This window comes from Sus scrofa, chromosome 9 (assembly GCF_054392235.1).
Source record: "Sus scrofa isolate SSC_HxYL_T2T_F1_AM1 chromosome 9, Sscrofa_HxYL_maternal_Yorkshire_Landrace_v2.0, whole genome shotgun sequence".
Classification (NCBI taxonomy): domain Eukaryota; kingdom Metazoa; phylum Chordata; class Mammalia; order Artiodactyla; family Suidae; genus Sus; species Sus scrofa.
In genome coordinates, this window is record NC_139391.1 from 72,015,117 (window position 1) to 72,032,974 (window position 17,858).

At 51.2% G+C, this 17,858-nt stretch overlaps 1 protein-coding gene across 2 annotated transcripts in view; it reads left to right on the top strand.

The window, feature by feature from the left end:
• Nucleotides 1-17,205, top strand: part of MAPKAPK2 (MAPK activated protein kinase 2) — a 50,775-nt gene extending 33,570 nt beyond the window's left edge. For both annotated transcript variants that reach the window (XM_084976912.1, XM_003130462.7), the window contains 9 exons: nt 10,904-11,043; nt 11,221-11,285; nt 11,560-11,639; nt 12,117-12,243; nt 13,370-13,445; nt 13,838-13,962; nt 14,546-14,631; nt 14,736-14,816; nt 15,503-17,205. In XM_084976912.1, the coding sequence (XP_084833038.1) occupies nt 10,904-11,043; nt 11,221-11,285; nt 11,560-11,639; nt 12,117-12,243; nt 13,370-13,445; nt 13,838-13,962; nt 14,546-14,631; nt 14,736-14,816; nt 15,503-15,646 (924 nt within the window). In that variant the 3' untranslated portion in view covers nt 15,647-17,205. The remainder of the gene's footprint in view (nt 1-10,903; nt 11,044-11,220; nt 11,286-11,559; nt 11,640-12,116; nt 12,244-13,369; nt 13,446-13,837; nt 13,963-14,545; nt 14,632-14,735; nt 14,817-15,502) is intronic.
• Nucleotides 17,206-17,858: the final 653 nt, after the last annotated feature.

Consider the following 17,858-nt stretch of genomic DNA (forward strand, 5'->3'; position numbering starts at 1 on the left):
CAGCCTTTCAGTTTCTTCCTCAAGACTCCAGTGTGGTGACATGGTTGTTATGTGCAGGGCTCATTTCCATATAAGTCACAAATGGTTAACAGTGGAGTCTGGGCCTCGGCCTGTTCTTTATCATGTTTGGGTTATATTCTCTGGAAAGATGCCAGGGCTTTCCATCACCAGCATTACCCTCATCCCCTGAGTTCCAGCAGGCCCTTCTCCCCCAAGCCCACCTCACCCGGTGGCTGGTGTGGGGTCTCCGAATCTACTCACCTCCTGCTCTAACAGGAAGGTTGGCTTGCTGAGGACACTCAGGCCCCGGGGCAAATACAAGACTGAAGCATACTGCACCTCAGAGTCTTTAGACTTAATTTTATTATTATTTGTTGTCTTTTGTCTTTTGTCTTTTTGTCTTTTGTTGTTGTTGTTGTTGCTATTTCTTGGGCCGCTCCCGCGGCATATGGAGGTTCCCAGGCTAGGGGTTGAATCGGAGCTGTAGCCACTGGCCTACGCCAGAGGCACAGCAACGCGGGATCCGAGCTGCGTCTGCAACCTACACCACAGCTCACGGCAACGCCGGATCGTTAACCCACTGAGCAAGGGCAGGGACCGAACCCGCAACCTCATGGTTCCTAGTCGGATTCGTTAACCACTGCGCCACGACGGGAACTCCTATTATTTGTTGTCTTTTTAGGGCTGCACCGTGGTATATGGAGGTGCCCAGGCTAGGGGTTCAATCGGGGCTGTAGCCGCTGGCCTATGCCACAGCTACAGCAACGCCAGGTCTGAGCTGCATCTGTGACCTACGCCACAGCTCATGGCAACACCGGATCCTTGACCTACTCAGTGAGGCCAGGGATTGAACCTTTACTTCATGGATGCTGCATCAGATTTGTTTCTGCTGAGCTGCGATGGGAACTCCCCTGGACTTAAAAAAGAAATACATACAGATGTTAAGAGATCCAAACTGTACAGAGAGATATAAAAGGGAAAGGAAGAAGGCAAAACATGGCAAAATACTGGCTTCTCTCTAGTACCGACTCCCTTGTGGTCAACACTGTCGATATTTTTTTGGAGGGGGAGGATAAATACCTCCAGAAAAATATTAAGCATCCACAGGTCTGTGTAATCCCCTCTGGCTTAAACAAAACAAGAGGACGATAACAAAACCACCCAAACAGTATGTTTTGCATTCTGTTTAGTGCTTTTTTATTTTTGGAAATTTAAAAAACACAAAAAGGAGAGTGTTACCGTATTACCACCTTTTATGAATAACCGCTAATGAATTTTTGGTGTGTGTGCTTGTCTTTGTGAATATACGTTAGAAGTTACTTAAGTAATATGAATGCCTCCTTATTAAAAAAAGTTAGAGTATAAACAAAAAAGCCAGAGTATCAATCATCCTCCTGTTCTTTGTGTGGGTTCCCATTTATTAACACCCGGATTCCCCACCCATGCCAGTGGCAGGTGCAGCCCTGCCTCTCTGTCTCTGGGCTGTTGTATAGATGTGCTGCCATTTATTTGACCAGCTCCTTAGGGGTAGACATTTAGGTTCTGGCCTTTTTTTTTTTTTTTTTTTTTTTTTTGGTCTTTTTGCTATTTCTTGGGCCGCTCCTGCAGCATATGGAGGTTCCCAGGCTAGTGGTCCAGTCGGAGCTGTAGCCACTGGCCTACACCAGAGCCACAGCAATGCGGGATCCAAGCCACATCTGCAACCTACACCACAGCTCACGGCAACGCCGGATTCTTAACCCACTGAGCAAGGGCAGGGACTGAACCCGCAACCTCATGGTTCCTAGTCGGATGCGTTAACCACTGCGCCACGACGGGAACTCCGGTTCTGGCCATTTTTTTTTTTTTTTTTTTTTTTTTTTGCTTAATATTAAATTGCTTTAGGAACTTATTTGTAGGATGACTTCCTAACTACGTAATTGCTGGGTCCAAGGTTTTGAACGTTTACAATTTTGATTAATAGAGCCCCATATACACTTTAATATCCCTGTTGAGTGTATGAGAGAATGCCTTTTCCTCAGGAATTTTTCATAAACATAGGAGTTTTATTTTGTTTTGTTTTTGTTCAAACATTTAAAAGAAAATTGCCATTCTGGTGAAATTATTGTTACTGTTTTTATAAACGGTTCTCTCTCTCTCTCTCTTTTTTTTTGGCTGCGCCTGCAGCATGTAACAGTTCCTGGGGCAGGAATCGAACCCACCACCACAGCAGCGACGACCCCCCCCCCCCCCCCCCCAGCCAGCTGCTGCAGTGACAATGCCTGACCCTTAACCCACTGCTCCACAAGAGGGCTCCTAGACATTTCTCTTTTAATGAGTTGCCTTGAGCATCTTCCATTTGGCCATGTATGTTTCTTTTTCTTTGAGCTGCCTCATCTTACTCTTTGGCCATCTTTATATTGGATTTTTAATCCCTTTTTTTTAAAGTTAATTTTACTGGATTATAGTTGACTTACAATGTTATATTCGTTTCAGGTGTACAGCAAAGTGAATGAGTCCTACACGTAAATATATCCATTCTTTTTTTCATTATGTTATTACAAACGATTGAGTAGATTTTCCTGTGCTGTTCAGTAGGTTCTCCTTAATCATCTGTTTTGTACAGTAGTGTGTATATATGTTAGTGCCGCTCTCCTGCTACCTCCCTCCAGGCAACAGTTTCACCTATGGTAACTGCAAGATTTGTTTTGAAATCTGTGAGTTTGTTTTATAAATAAGTTCTTTTATATCATTTTTATTAGATTCAACATGTAAGTTGTCTCATATGATAGTTTTCTTTGTCTGACTTTTCACTCAGTATGAGAATCTCTGGGTCTATCCATGTTGCTGCAAATGGCACTATTTCATTTTTTTTATGGCTGAATAATATTCTGCTGTGTATATGAGCCACATCTTCTTTATCCATTCCTTTGTCTGGATTATTAATCTTTTACCGTTGATTTGCCAGAGTTAACTTTTTATCCCTCATGTGTTGCAAATATTTTTAAAAAATCTGTCATTTACGGCGTGACTTCTAAGCCTCTTGTCTTTTTGTTGAAGCTCAGTCCTTTGCGGCTGCCCAGGGAAAGTCCTGGACAGCGAGGGCTGGAGTGGGGGCCAGAGGGAAGGTTGCGCTCACCCTCTGGGCAGTGTGGTGCCATGTTTTATAAGGTTTTGGGGGGAGTTCCCTGGAGGTTAGCGGGTTAAGGATCTGATGTTGTCACTGCTGTGGTGTAGGTTCGATCCCTGGTCCTGGAACTCCACATGCCTCAGGCTTGGCCAAAAAAGAAATAAAAAAATAAAAGGCTTTTGGTACTGGATTCTCCTTTGTAAGTTTTAGCCTTGTCTTGGGTCAGGATTTATCCCCATCACATTAGTGAAAATCAGTAAACAAATAGAAGACCTGGTTTACCTCCCAACCCAAATGCTTAGGAGTGTATGTGGAAGACTCGGATGATGTACTTCTGTGTATCTTTCATTTCGGCATGTTTCTAAGATTTAAAAATCTGCGGTTAGATTTGTGTTTACATCAGTTTCTAGGGGAGGACCATCAGTTGCTCCTCTCTGAGCTTTGCAGAAGTTCTAGAAGGGGGACATACTCTTTTTCCCGCCTATTGATGTAGAGCAAAACCGTCATTTCAATCAAGGATTATTAGGTCTTTTTTTTTTGTTTGTTTGTCTTTTTAGGGCTGCACTGCGGCATATGGAGATTCCCAGGCTAGGGGTCGAATGGGAGCTACAGCTGCCGGCCTACACCACAGCCACAGCAACGCCGGATTCTTAACCCACTGAGCGGGGCCAGGGATCAAACCTGCATCCTCATGGTTATTAGTCAGATTCCTTTCCGTTGAGCCACAATGGGAACTCCTAAGATTTGTTATGTCTTATGTTCCTGAGCTGGGCTATATAACAAGAGACATGTGCCACCTCCCTCTAGCCTTTCAGGGTTCTCTTTAATTTGGAGGATGAAAGAGATTCTCCCTCAGCACCACTGCCGCTTTTATGGCAGCAGCTAATTTATGTCCTTTACAGCACAAATCACAATATGTAACTAAAAATTTAAAAAAATTCCTTGTTTATTGTGTGCTTCCTGTATTAAAATGGAAGTTCCACAGGGGCGCAGGCCATGTTTGTCCTATTCTCTGTTATATCCTAGCACCTTCCAAATCAGCAGGTGGCATGTGCCGGGCACTCCACTTTTGCTGCGTGATGGCAATCTGGGCAGGTGCGGTCAAGTGCTGTGGGTGCCGCCTGTCCCTCCATCCCCTCGATGGCTCCAGATCCAGGGACAGGAGCTTGGGAGGGACCTGGCTCTTTAGAGAGAGAACACATGATGCCAGGGCAGCGTGTCCTGGTTCTGCAGCCTCGTGAACCTCCTGTTCACTGTTCAGGGACTGTTCCCCAGGTTTCAGGCTGCACGAAGAGGTCCGGTGATTTTTGAGCTGGACATAGATGCTCCACTTCTAGCTGGGGAGCTGGGGAGGCTAGGTCAGGGTCAGGTGGGGCTGGAGTAGGACAGAGTGACTGCATAGGTAGCTCTATAGTTCTCCTTCTCTTCCCCTCCTCTTAGCAGAAGGCTGTGCAGCAGCTGACACCCTCTGGGCATGAGCTGCTCTTGCTCCAAACGACAGAGGGCAGCCCCTGGTCCGTGGCTAAGCTGCCCAGCAGAGTTGCCTGGAAGCCTATAGCCACTGCTCCGCCACCACAGGGTCTGGGGGTATGGGTGACAGACTCTGATTAAAATTTGGAAAGCTTGGAGTTCCCACTGTGGTACAGTGGGTTAAGGATCTGACTGTAACAGCTCCAGTCACTACAGAGTCTTGGATTTGATCCCTGGCCTGGCTCCGTGGGTTGAAGATCTGGTGGTGTTGCAGCCCTGGCACTGGTCACAGCTGCAGCTCGGATCCCATCCCTGGCCAAGGAACTTCCATATGCCACGGGGGCAGCCAAAAAAAGAGAAGCTAAGCTTTTTGTTTCTTTAAAAATTATATGTGCTGGGGGTTCCTGTATCCATGAAGATGCAGGTTCGATCCCTGGCCTCACTCAGTGGGCTAAGGATCCGGCATTGCCATGAGCTATGGGCACAGACACAGCTCAGATCCTGCTGCATCAGCGGCGCAGCTGACAGTGGCAGTGTGGGCCAGTGGCTATAGCTCTGATTCGACCCCTAGCCTGGGAACCTCCATATGCCATGGGTGCGGCCCTAAAAAGACCAAAAAAAAAAAAAGTATATTGCTAATTGTACGTCACCTAGGAAATAAAGATGCAATAAAGAAAATAAAGTCACCTGTAGCCCTGTCTTTCAGATACGTAGTTATTTACATGTTACTGAGTTAGTATCATTTTACTGACTGCCCTTCCTGTTTTATATGTGTACACACATACACATACTATATCCATCTGTGTACCTATACACACACACAAATATACATATAGAACCATACTGTGCATAAAGCTTTGTAGCTTGTTTCTTCACTTACTATCAGATAAATTTAAGGAAACTTCAGATGGGGAATTGTGCTGCAAAAGAAAAAAAGTGCTGCCACCAATAATGACAGCACTTTTAGAATTGTGACTGAGACATTTAGAATTCATTTCTCATTAAACATTCTTCTGAAATATCATTTTTAAAATTATTGATTTTATTTATTTATATGTTTATTTATTTATTTATTGCTTTTTTATTTTTAGGGCTGTACCTGCGCCTACGGAGGTTCCCAGGCTAGGGGGTGAATTGGAACTGGCCTACGTCACAGCCACGTCAGCTCTGAGCCTCGTCTTGGACCTATACCACAGCTCATGGCAGTTCCAGATCCTTAACCCACTGAGCGAGGCCAGGGATTGAACCTGGGTCCTCGTGGATGCTAGTCAGATTTCTTTCCATTGAGCCACGATGGAAACTCTTGAAACATCGTTTTAGTGATTGATGATTACATAGATAAACTCTTTTTGAAAACACGATCTCCATGGCTTGTTGATGGGCATTTGGTTTCTAGCCATTTCTAGTTAAGGTAAACAAATCTTGGAATATATTTAGCCTTTTAATCACATCTGTGATTAGTGCCATGGGGTAAAATTCTAAAATTCTGAAATTTGGAATTTCAAGGTTAAAACGGTTGGTTTGCACTTTAAGGCCCAGGTACATTTGCAGCCCCTGTTTTTGGCTGTAGGTGCATGGACAGTCTTGGGCAGATGTGCCCACCGCTTTCAGGAGGTGGTGGGCAGGGGGCTTTGGGAGCAATGAGAATGGGTTTTAGATTCCAGCTCAGAGGCCGTGAACCAATTCCTGAGCTTCTCTGAGCCTGTGGGATTTGTCCTCATTTATAAAATAGGATGCATCTTTTAGGGATGCATGTGAGGGCTCCTGTGGGATGTGCTTAGCAGGTATTTAACCCAGAGCACTCCCAGGAAGTGGGGTTTCCCTTTCCCTGCTCCTCTGGGTCCTCAAGACTGCAGCTTGCTTGCTGCCAGCTCTCTGCTAAGGAGGTTGCAGGGCTCCATCCCCCAGTATCTGCCCTCTTTCCCACTCCCTCCTCTTTTCTTCTGGCCCCACACAGTACCCAGGTCAGCTTCCTCTGTGGAAGGGCAGCGGGTGGGCCTGGGGGGGGCTGGTTGTTGGTGCCGCACTGCTGGGAGTGCAGTGACAGTCTTGTTTACCAGTTTGCACCACACACCCACACGCTCCGGGTCCGATTCATACTTCTGCATCACTCTTGGCAGTAACTCAGTCTTGGGATGGGACGGATGGCTTCCTTGTCTCAGGACGGCGCCGCCTTGCCCCCTCGCCCAGCTGTACAGGTTAGGTGTTGTAGGGAGGGAGAGGAAGACTTGAGGCTGGGGTTCCGAAGCTCACTTCCCTTCCAGGCATCCTGGGTCCCTCTCTGCCCAGCGCCTTGGAGCTAATAATCGCACTTCAGATGAGAAACGAGTGAGCAGGATCCCAGCTGCCCACCCCAGTGAGACCCTGGCACAGAGGGAGTTTGGGGGCAGAACAATGATTGCAAACACCAATCAGTGCAGACTATGTGCCAAGCACTGCTCAGAATAGTTTACACAGCGTACTGTGTACTAACTCGTTTAATAACTCAGGTACTCTTATCCTCTATAACACATAAGGAAACTGAGACACAAGAGGATTAAAAACCTTCCCAAGTTCACACACTTGGTGTATGGTGGAGCTTGCGAAGGAGGTGGTCCCTTGAGAGTTGGGGTTCATCCCTTCCTGTCCTGTCCTCGGGGCTGCCTTGCTGGTGGGCAGTGCCTCAGGGGCTGCCCTCTTTTCTTTCCTCTTCTCTGGCTCATCTAGGCTTAGGATGCTGCCTTCTCCCGAGTCCTTCCACGTGGCCCCATGATGGAAGGTTTGGTGGGCGAGGTAGGGGGGCCATCCTCTTCCCTCCAGTTTCTGGCAAAGACAGAGAGACATGGGACAATATTTTTTTAAAAAAGTTTACAAAATCACAGCCATGTGATTCAATTATACATATACGTATTTATATGTATTTCCTTTTCCAGATTCTTTTCCATTATAGGTTATTATAAGATACTGGATATAGTTCCCTGGGCTATACAGTAGGCCCTTGTTTATTTTCCTTTTTTATCTGTTTTACGTGCTGTAGTTTGTATCTGCTCATCCTAAGCTCCTAATTTGTCCCTTCCCCTCCCCTTCCCCCCTTGGTAACTATTTGTTTTCTATGTCTGTGAGTCTATTTCTGTTTTGTAAATAAGTTCATTTATATCATTTTTTTTGGATTTCACATGTAAATGACAAGATATTTGTCTTTCCTCGTTTGATTTATTTCACTTAGTATGATAATCTCTAGGCCCATCCATGTTGCTGCAAATGGCATGATTTTATTCTTTTTTATGGCTGAGTAATATTCCATTGCATGTGTATGTACCACATCTTCTTTATCCATTCATTTGTTGATGGGCATTTAGGTGGTGTCCATGTCCTGGCTCTCATATATCCTGCAGTGAACTCTGGGGTGCATGCGTCTTTTCAAATTAAGAGTTTTCATCTTTTCTAGAGCTATGCCCAGGAGTGAGTGGGCTTGCCGGATCATATGGTAATGGAACAGTATTTTGGGAGAGCTCCTCCGGCTCCCTCGTTGCCACCATCACCCAGGAGTTTCCTCCCCAGGCAATGGGCTCTGTGGCCTGGTCCCTGGCCCCCACCACACTTGATATGCAGGTGACCTTGCCTGTATTGCCTTGCAGTCTAGCACATACAACAGTTAACCTTCTCTACAGAGCAAGGGAATTTCAGACACAAACTGTGGGGTGGGGAATGGGCAGAGGCAGGTCACCGTATTCATTCCAGGCTTCGCACGAGATGAAAATATTTTGCAGTCCCTTTTAGGCATTCTTTGTCTCAGGCCTCTGGCTTTTTGTTGGGAAGACCCTTCCTTCCTCCAGACTTGGGCCCTTTGGCCTCCACTGCCCTTGTCCAGGTCAGAGAGGTAGGAGCCTTTCCCATGTGGCTCCTGTGGCTTATGGTTGAACCTGCCTTGGACCTCTGCGGGTGGCCCCTGGCCACACCCCAGGAATCCTCTTTTCTCTCCCTGACTCTTCTCTGGCTTGGAACTCAGCATCTCACCTGCTGTTCTTTACTTAGCCTGATACTCCGGATTAGCACATTCTGGCCTTCCTCTCTCTGGCTCCCGCACCCTACAGCTGTCCGCACAGCATCTTTGGCTCTTCACTGTTCTGCCCCTGTGACATCAGCCAGCCTGTCTGTCTGACCGGGGTGAAAGTCTTGCTTTCATTTGTGTGAGCTGGTTTTTATAGCCATTCAGGGATCTCCGATACATACATACCTGGCTGCCAATTACCAGTCTTCATGGGAAGTTCTTATTATGTTTCTCTTAGAAATGTAAGATCCTACTGTTTCAATTTACCGATGTTGCTAAACTGAATCCAGTTTAACAGATGAGAAAGCCCTTTTCAGAAAGGTAGACTGGCTTGCCTGACACAAGCCAGGAAGTACAGAACCTGGATGCCAATTGTGTGCGATTGCCAAGCCAGGTTTGTTGTACTAGGTCAGTCCGGCTCCTCTGCCAGGTGTGTAAGCTTGGAGGGGAGTGTGACCCCAGGCTTTCTGGCTGCAGGTTCTCTTTTGTTTAATGCTGCACATGCTAACCTGTCTCAGGCAGAGAGAGCAAGCAGAACCTTTAACTCAGAGTGCGTGCTCTGAGCTTGGCAGGAGGTGGGGGGTGGCTGAGGAGCATGCACTGGGGTTTGGGCCTTGGTGTGTCCTCACTTAGCATAGCTGTGTCTGGTTACAGCTTGGAGCTGGTTTTCATGTGGTGGTCACGGGCTGCAGACAGAAACCCAGCCTACAGTCTTGCTGGTGACTTGCATATGTCAGGGTGTCTTGGTTATATCAGGGTGTTCCAGTCTCAGCTCAGAGGTGACGGAGAGTTACGCTGTGTGCTGTGGCGGTTATGCTGCTGGTTTGCAGTGGTGAGTGCCTTTCTGATAACAAAGCTCTCTGAGAGGTTATTATTTCATTAGATACTTGCAATGGCTCTGTGAAGGAAGGGCTAGGCAGGTATTATAACCCTAACTTATAAATGTGGAGCAGGGTTGGAAAGATCATGGCCTTTCCACGGCTCTGCAAGCCATAAATTGACAAATTCCATTTCCAGGCCCAAATCTCTCCTGATCTTATAGCCTCTGAGCAGATACGACAACTTTTAATTCTTCCTTTTGGCTTCAGTTCCTATGTGCCTGTAGGGGGCGATAGAGGTCTTTCTTTTTTGGCTGCTCTGAGAACTTTTGCTGTTGAACCCTTTGAGCTTATCAGTCTTACAGCACGTTATCTTGCTGGATTATAAGCATTTTCTTATAACCTCATGCCCCCCCCCCGTCCAAATTCTTTCAAATTGGGACTCTTCTATTTGGTCTTGACACCTAGCACTATGTGTGGCTAGGAGGAGGTTGATAAATGTTTGTTGAATGGAATTACAGGCAAATGAAATTGGCCAGCATCTCCTCCTGCTCCTCATAGAGAATGGGAAAGGAAGATAACCCTTTTCCTTGGTCCATCCAAATGAACGAAGTTAAAACAACAACAAATGAATGAAGTTGAGTGGCAAACTTAGGACCCATGCAGTATCCTTAGATGGCCACGAGGTGGCAGTGTGAGCCCACAGCGACCTTGTCTCTGCCTGCTCCCTAGGAGACAATTTATCTGAGCACCTGTTGGGGGATTGCCTCTGCAAAGCCAGTTTGCCTTTGGTGATCTGAGACTGACTGGCTTAGACTAGTTAAGATTCGGTCTTTGAGGCAGGCAAGGGATCCAGGCTCCTTTAATACATCCCTTGCGTCTGGTCCACGGAAGAAGCACGGACAGGAACAAGGCTCACGCGTTAATAACTTGCTCAGGGTTGTATTTGCAGGAAGAACCAGGGTTCGGATAACATTGGGCTGACTCCCAAGGCCATGGGTTGGTTAGAAGGACATTGCTCCGGATTTGGGGTGCGGGTTTAGGGGTCTTGGAGGTAGCTTTTCTAATTGATCTGTAGTCTCCTCTCTTTCTTGGGTTTTCCTGATCTGTCTTTCTGCCCAGGCCTCCTTTGCCCTCTGTCTCCCAGTGCTCCACTCTGCTCGCCTTCTGGAATGACTTCGTGCCCTTAGCTGGGGAGAATGGTCAAGGGTGGTCTCAGTGTAGCTGTTGAGGCCCCATGAGGGGTCATCCTGAGGTTTCTTTGAGAGCAGATAGGGGAGCTGAGAACTCTAAAGCAGGAGAAGGGGGTGCAGTGCAGGGAAAGTTCCCCAGGGGGGCTGGTGGTGGAGCAGCGGTATGGGGAGGTGACGGCGTGTCGATGGGGGTGTCAGTGGGTGCAGGCCAGGCCCCAAGCAGGCCCAGGTGGCGTGGCAGCCAGCCACCCCCGCGGTCTCTCAGGAGGCGTTTGGCTTGCAGATGCTTCAGGACTGTCCCAAGGCCCGCCGCGAGGTGGAGCTGCACTGGCGGGCCTCCCAGTGCCCACACATCGTGCGGATCGTGGACGTCTATGAGAACCTGTACGCGGGGAGGAAGTGCCTACTGATCGTCATGGAGTGGTGAGCAGCCCTTTGCTTCATTCCTGGCCCAGCGCGATCCCACTCCCCACTCCCCGCTCTGGCCCCTCACCCTTGGAGGGGTGGCCCCGTGGGGACTCTGAAGCCTAAAATGTTGATTTCTTTGGGGGAGTGGTGGTGGAGAGTGAGAGCCCGCTCTGACGGTGCCCTTTGTTTCAGTTTGGATGGTGGAGAACTCTTTAGCCGAATCCAGGACCGAGGAGACCAAGCGTTCACAGAAAGAGGTAGAAAGGGTCTGTTGTGAGGACTGGGCTCGGGCAGGCAGGGCAGCGGGGTGTCTCTTGTGGAAGAGGCTGAGGCCCATTGCCTCCTCCAGCCGGCTGCTGGGCTTGCTTCCTCAGCTGAGCCTGGGCTGCTCCTCGTTTCTCAGTTTCTGGGGTGGGGGGGGAATGTAGGGAGCCTTAGGCTGCACGGGGGGCACTGGTGTCTTGGGTTTTCGAACCTAATGACACCTCTTGTGACTTTCCTTCTGTCTCCCACCTTCTCTGTTCTTTGCAGAGGCATCAGAAATCATGAAGAGCATTGGTGAGGCCATCCAGTATTTGCACTCAATCAACATTGCTCATCGAGACGTCAAGGTACCCGCTATTCTTCTTGGCCTCCCCCATAGCCCCCCAACTCAAGTGCCATGGAGGCCATGGGGGTCAGGGTAATGGTGGCTCTAGCAGAGTCCCCAGAATTGTCCTGCATCACCACAGCCTGGTTCCCAGGGGTAGGGGGGCAGAGTGTCACTCTCCACCCCACAGGCCCTGCCCTCTCTGGGCAAACCCCCTCCCCGGTGAAGCCTTCCGAGGCCACGCTCAGCCCTGTGGTCCTCCTCAGCCACACCTCACCATCACACCCTCCGTCTCTGTGTCTCTGTGGTGTTTTCTCTGTGTTAATCACGTATCTCCATGCACTGTGAGCTCTCGGGGGGCTGGGAGCTGAGGGTCCTCCCAGTGTGCAGACTGCAGGGGCTGCTGAGGAAGGAAGGGTGGAATCATGGCTGATGGCATTTCTGATAGCCCCTCACAGCTTCAGCAGGGCTGTCACCGTGTCTGTGTCTCTCTCTCTAGCCTGAGAATCTCTTGTACACCTCCAAAAGGCCCAACGCCATTCTCAAACTCACCGATTTTGGCTTTGCCAAGGAAACCACCAGCCACAACTCACTGACCACTCCCTGTTACACGCCGTACTATGTGGGTAAGTCCCAAGGAGGCCCAGGGAGCTTGTCTTTTCCTGGAGGTTTTCTTACACCCTCCTGGTGCAGGTCTCAGGGCCATGGGTCCGAGGAGAGGCATGTTCTCCAGTCCTTCCTAGCACCAGTTCTGACATGACCTGGGGTAGGGCTCTCGGAGCTCGTTGGCAGCCAAGGAATGATCTGCCTGAGGAGCTCCCTCTGTGGCTCTGCGGCAACGAATCCAACTGTGGGTTCGATCCCTGGCCCTGCTCAGTGGGTTAAGGATCCAGCATTGCCATGAGCTGTGGTGTGGGTCGCAAACACAACTTGGCTCTGGAGTTGCTGTGGCTGTGGTGTAGGCTGGCAGCTGCAGTTCTGGTTGGACCCCTAGCCTGGGAACCTCCATATGCTGTGGGTGCGGCCCTGAAAAGCAAAAAAAAAGAAAAAAAGAAACCATCTGCTTGAGGTGATGGGCGGGATTTTGTGCACCTGTGCCCTTTTGCTGGGAAGAGCCGTCGTTCCCATCAGATTCCTGGTGGATCTGGGATGCAGATTTGGTTCAGGAGCCCCAGCTGACTGGCACAGAGTCAAATCTCAAAACGTGTTTGTCAAATTAACCAGCAGTCTCGGAGTTCCCGTGGTGGCTCAGTGGTTAACAAATCCAACTAGGAACCATGAGGATGCGGGTTCGATCCCTGGCCTTCCTCAGTGGGTTAAGGATCCAGCGTTGCCGTGAGCTGTGATGTAGGTCGCAGATGCGGCTCGGATCCTGAGTGGCTATAGCTCTGGTGCAGGCTGGCAGCTATAGCTCTGATTGGACCCCTAGCCTGGGAACCTCCATATGCTGCAGGTGCGGCCCTAGAAAAAGCAAAAAGACAAAACAAACAAACAAAAACCCCCCAAAATCAGGCAGTCTGGAAGGCTCTTGCATTTCAAGGCTTGTTTCATCTCGAGATTCTAGCCCGAGGGCTCCTTTGGTGGAGGGTCTTTCACTCTCCTCTGTCCAGCCCGGGGCCCGGGCCGTGTCCGTTCCCCTCCCAGCCCAGCCGTGGTCCTGTCATGACGGGAAGCACACCGTCCACAGAGGAACGGGGGCAGATCCCTGTGTTCCGAGGGCCACGCCCACCCACGTTGACCTTTGGTTTGCAGCTCCAGAAGTGCTGGGCCCCGAGAAGTATGACAAGTCCTGTGACATGTGGTCCTTGGGTGTCATCATGTACATCCTGTGAGTGTACAGGGAGGGTTGGGGCTGGGGCAGGGGTGGAAGGAGGCCTTTACCTCCCCAGGATGCGAGGAAGGGGCAGACGTGAGCATTCCCCTGCAGGATGGGAGATGCCCTGGGAACCCCCTGCCTGCCCTCCTCTCTCGGTGTCTAGTGGACTCTGACAGCTAGTGAGTGCTGTAAGTTAGCTGACGGGCAGGAAAATGGGTGGTTGAGACACTTGCCATGTTGGATTCCTGGACCCTATTCTTGACTTTATATATTGCACCCAAATTAGTGAGTCCCATTTCTCTGTGACCTTTACAAGAAGAAGCCTCTGTCTCACCGACGTCCTGGCCCAGGACCCCTCAATAACACCAGCTCTGTCCCTCTCTTCCTGCTTCCTCTCGGCTCAGGCTGTGTGGGTACCCCCCCTTCTATTCCAACCATGGCCTCGCCATCTCTCCCGGCATGAAGAGTCGCATCCGAATGGGCCAGTATGAATTTCCCAACCCGGAATGGTCAGAAGTATCAGAAGAAGGTAAAGAGCCTGCATGTGAATGTGTATGTGTGTGTATGCAGGATGGTCTCCGTGTGTGGTGTGGCTGTGGGTTACTCACTGGGTATGGCCCCCATGTGAAGGGCCTGCCTCAGGGCGGGGCGGGCTCCCAGCTGGTGGCACTGTAATGGTCCTCGGGTCCGGCTCCTTAGGTGGTCTGCCTCCATGCCCCCTTTCAATCTGGTTTCTCCCTGAAAACTGTGGCAAGGGAGTTCCCGTCACGGTACAGGGGTTAACGAATCTGACTAGGAACCATGAGGTTGCGGGTTTGGTCCCTGGCCTTGCTCAGTGGGTTAACGATCCGGCATTGCCATGAGCTGTGGTGTGGGTCGCAGGCGTGGCTCAGATCCTGCGTTGCTGTGGCTCTGGTGTAGGCCAGCAGCTGCAGCTCTGATTCGACCCCTAGCCTGGGAACCTCCATATGCCGTGGGAGTGGCCCTAGAAATGGCAAAAAGACAAAAACAAAACAAAACAAAACAAAAAAAAAACTGTGGCAAGGAGCCAGAGCAGGAGAGTGGCCCCTGAGCTGCCTCTGTCCCCTGCCCACGCGCTGCTCTCCCCACAGTGAAGATGCTCATCCGGAACCTGCTGAAGACAGAGCCCACCCAGAGGATGACCATCACCGAGTTCATGAACCACCCCTGGATCATGGTGAGCCTGGGGGGCCCGAGGGACCTGGGTCCAGGGGGACTGGCCTTTGGGACCCCACCCCCCCCACCCCTGGCTTTCACTCAGACCCTCTTCTCTCCCCTCAGCAATCTACGAAGGTCCCTCAAACCCCACTGCACACCAGCCGGGTCCTGAAGGAGGACAAGGAGCGGTGGGAGGATGTCAAGGTGAGGGGACCAGTGGCCCAGAGGGGCTCAGGGGTGCTCACTGGGGTACCCGGCGGTGAGAGGTGGTGCTGGCCTGGGGATTGGTCCTGTGTCCTCTCACCACAGGCCATGTCTGTTACAATAGGACCGGTGACGCTGAGCCATTTCCATGAGCGGGTTGTGGGCAGAGGATGCTGTGTTGGGTCTAAACTTGGTCATGGCTGTTTCCCACAAGCCCGCTACTTCCTGGGTCTCTAAAGGGATATGAAAGGCCATCTGGGAACTTCCCCTGTGGGACAGCGGATTAAGGATCAGATCTGGCATTGCCGCAGCTGTGACATAGGTCGCACCTGCAGCGTGGGTTCGATTCCTGGCTGGGGAACTTCCACATGTGTAAGTGCAGCCCCATCCCTGCAAAAGAAAAGCCATTGGTACCATCTTCTCATTTTGCAGATGAGGAAATAGGCTGGGGGGCAGTGACGCGTTCAAGGACACGGCTAGTGACTGGCTGGGCAGACGGGAACCCAGGTCTCCTGACTAGTACCCTTTCTGCCCTCCTGTGGGGTCTTAGGATAGATCTAGGAGAGCGGTGGCAGCACGGTGGCCAGGGTCTTTTGACCCAGCCCTGGACCCACCACCAGCCCCATCACCGTCATCCTTGCCCTTGCTCTGTCACCTCTCACCTCTCTTTCGGTCACTGCCCCCAGGAGGAGATGACCAGTGCCTTGGCCACCATGCGGGTCGACTACGAGCAGATCAAAATCAAAAAGATTGAAGACGCGTCCAACCCTCTGCTTCTGAAGAGGCGGAAGAAAGCTCGGGCCCTGGAGGCCGCGGCCCTCGCCCACTGAGCCGCTGAGCCCGTCCTGCCACACTGGAGGACAAGCAATAACTCTTGACCTGGATATATTTTTTAAATGAAGAGACACAGAATTGTCCATTTCCGCCTCCCCTCCTCCTTGGCTGCATGGAGCCCGGACCTCATCGGGGCTGGATTCTGCCTTTGGATCTGGCCGCCTCCTGGAGAAGGAGAGGCTGGGAGGCTGGGAGGGCTTGGTGAGAAGGAGCAAGATGCTCTTGAACCTGTGCTCATTTTGCAATTTTATCAGTAATTTGACTTAGAATTTTTATGAAACTTCTTCTATTGTTCTTGCCCTCACTCCTGCTCCTCTCCCCCAAGCCCCTGCCTCTCTGAATCCTGCAAGGGTTTGGGGTTTGCTCAAGGGGATTTGTGGAAACCGTTAGAGGGGGTGTCCCTGTGTCGTTCCACCTACCCTCTGATTTCCCCACTACAGCCCGAGGACCCCGCTGGCTGAGCCATTCCCAGAGCTGTGGGCCATGGGGGGCCGGGGCCAAGAGGGCCCCCTGCCTCCTCTGCTGAGCCCACCAACATCCCCCCTGTGTGCCAGACGGATAGGAGTGAGTGTGGTCGTGTGTGTGCGTGTGCGTGTGCCCGTGCACGTGTGCCTGGATCAGTACCTGGGCCTGGGCATTTGAGGGGTCAGGGCAGGCAGGGCTGCTGAGGGGGGGTCTCTGCCGTGGCTCAGGAACCTTCTCCCCCCTCAGCCTGCCCTGCCCGTGCTGGGCCTGCCAAAGTGCCTGGGAAGCCTGTCCAGGTTCTGAGCCAGGCCGTCCGTGCCTGCCTCTGTGAGCTGGTTCTGGGAGGTGGAGAGGAGTGACTTAGCCTTGGACTATGGACTGGAGCCCCGCCCCAGGACCCCCACTCCCCACGCAGGGCTGGTCCTGACCCTCCGAGGCACTCATCTACCAAGTTCCCTCTCTACTTCCCCTTCCTGCCATTATTAACCCGTTGTTCTTGTTTATTTTCTTACGGTTTGAGCTACTTCTCAACAGGCTCCCTCAGGGGGGTGAGCCTGAGTGGTTTATGAGTGACATGGCTGCTGCATTTCATGTGCCTCCTGGGGGCACTGGCCAGCGACCCCTTGTGGGCAAAGGCAGCACCACTTCTGTGACCCTCCTGCAAATTTCCATCGTGTGGCCTAGCGGGTGGTGGTGGTGGTGGAGGGTCTTTGCACCAAAGATGTCCTGACTCTGCTCCTTCCCCGTCAGCCACTTCACCCCCACCCCAAACAACTCAGCAGCATGTGTCCCGGCCAGTGAGGGGGGTGGGGTGAGGTGGGGAGGGGAAGGCCCTCCCCCAGTGTTAGCTTGGAGCAAGGCCGGGAAAGGGCCTCGGCCAAGGTCCCTTGGGGCAGGGCTGGCAGTCATACTTCAGCTTTCATCTCCCTCAGGGGCAGAGTTGAGGGGGGGTCTTCTCCGGGCCTGGGAGGAGGGCTCCAGGGCCTGCAACACCTCCCCGTCTCTGATGGTGTGTCCAGCACTCAGATTGTTGTAAACTCTTGTTGTTTTGTATGAGCAAAATTGTCTTTACTAAACAGATTTAATAGTTGGAAGGTTTCCTTCTTCTTCCTTCATGGGGCTCAGACCTTTGACCCCTATCTCTTCCCACATGTGCAGAGTGGGCCTGCGGGTTGGGAGGGCAGAGCCCGGGTGCCCTGAGAGAGGAGAGGAGAGGAGAGCCTTCTGGGTGAAAGGGAGCCAGCGCCCGCCCTGCCAAGGACCTGGTCTGGACGTGTCTGCTGTGGGGATCTGAGGAGCAGGGCTGGTGCCAACCACGGCTGGGAAACCCGAGTCTTTTTGCCAAGGACTGAATCAGGAGCCAAGCCACTTCTGAGCCCAGTGCTTTGACCTCTGTAGCCACAGCCAGGCGTTGACACCCTCAGCCAAGGGGGTCGCTGGCATGGAGATCCATGAAGTTGGTGAATGGGTTCAAATTCTTGGGAAAGAGTCCAGAGGAGCAGGTTGGTGTAGTTCCCAAAACTTCCAGGAGGGGGCGATAGGGGTCCGGCAGAAACAAATCCTCTGCATCAGACCTGGAGGAGGCCTCGGGGCTCCTGTGACCCATTCCCCTCAATTCACAGATGAGAAGACTGAGTCCCAGAGCTGGGATATCTGAGGTCACACTGTCAGTCGGGTTGCCGTGGGTCCTGGGGTGGAAATTGGTCTACTGACCCCACTGTTGTCCCTCTCAGTCAGATGGAA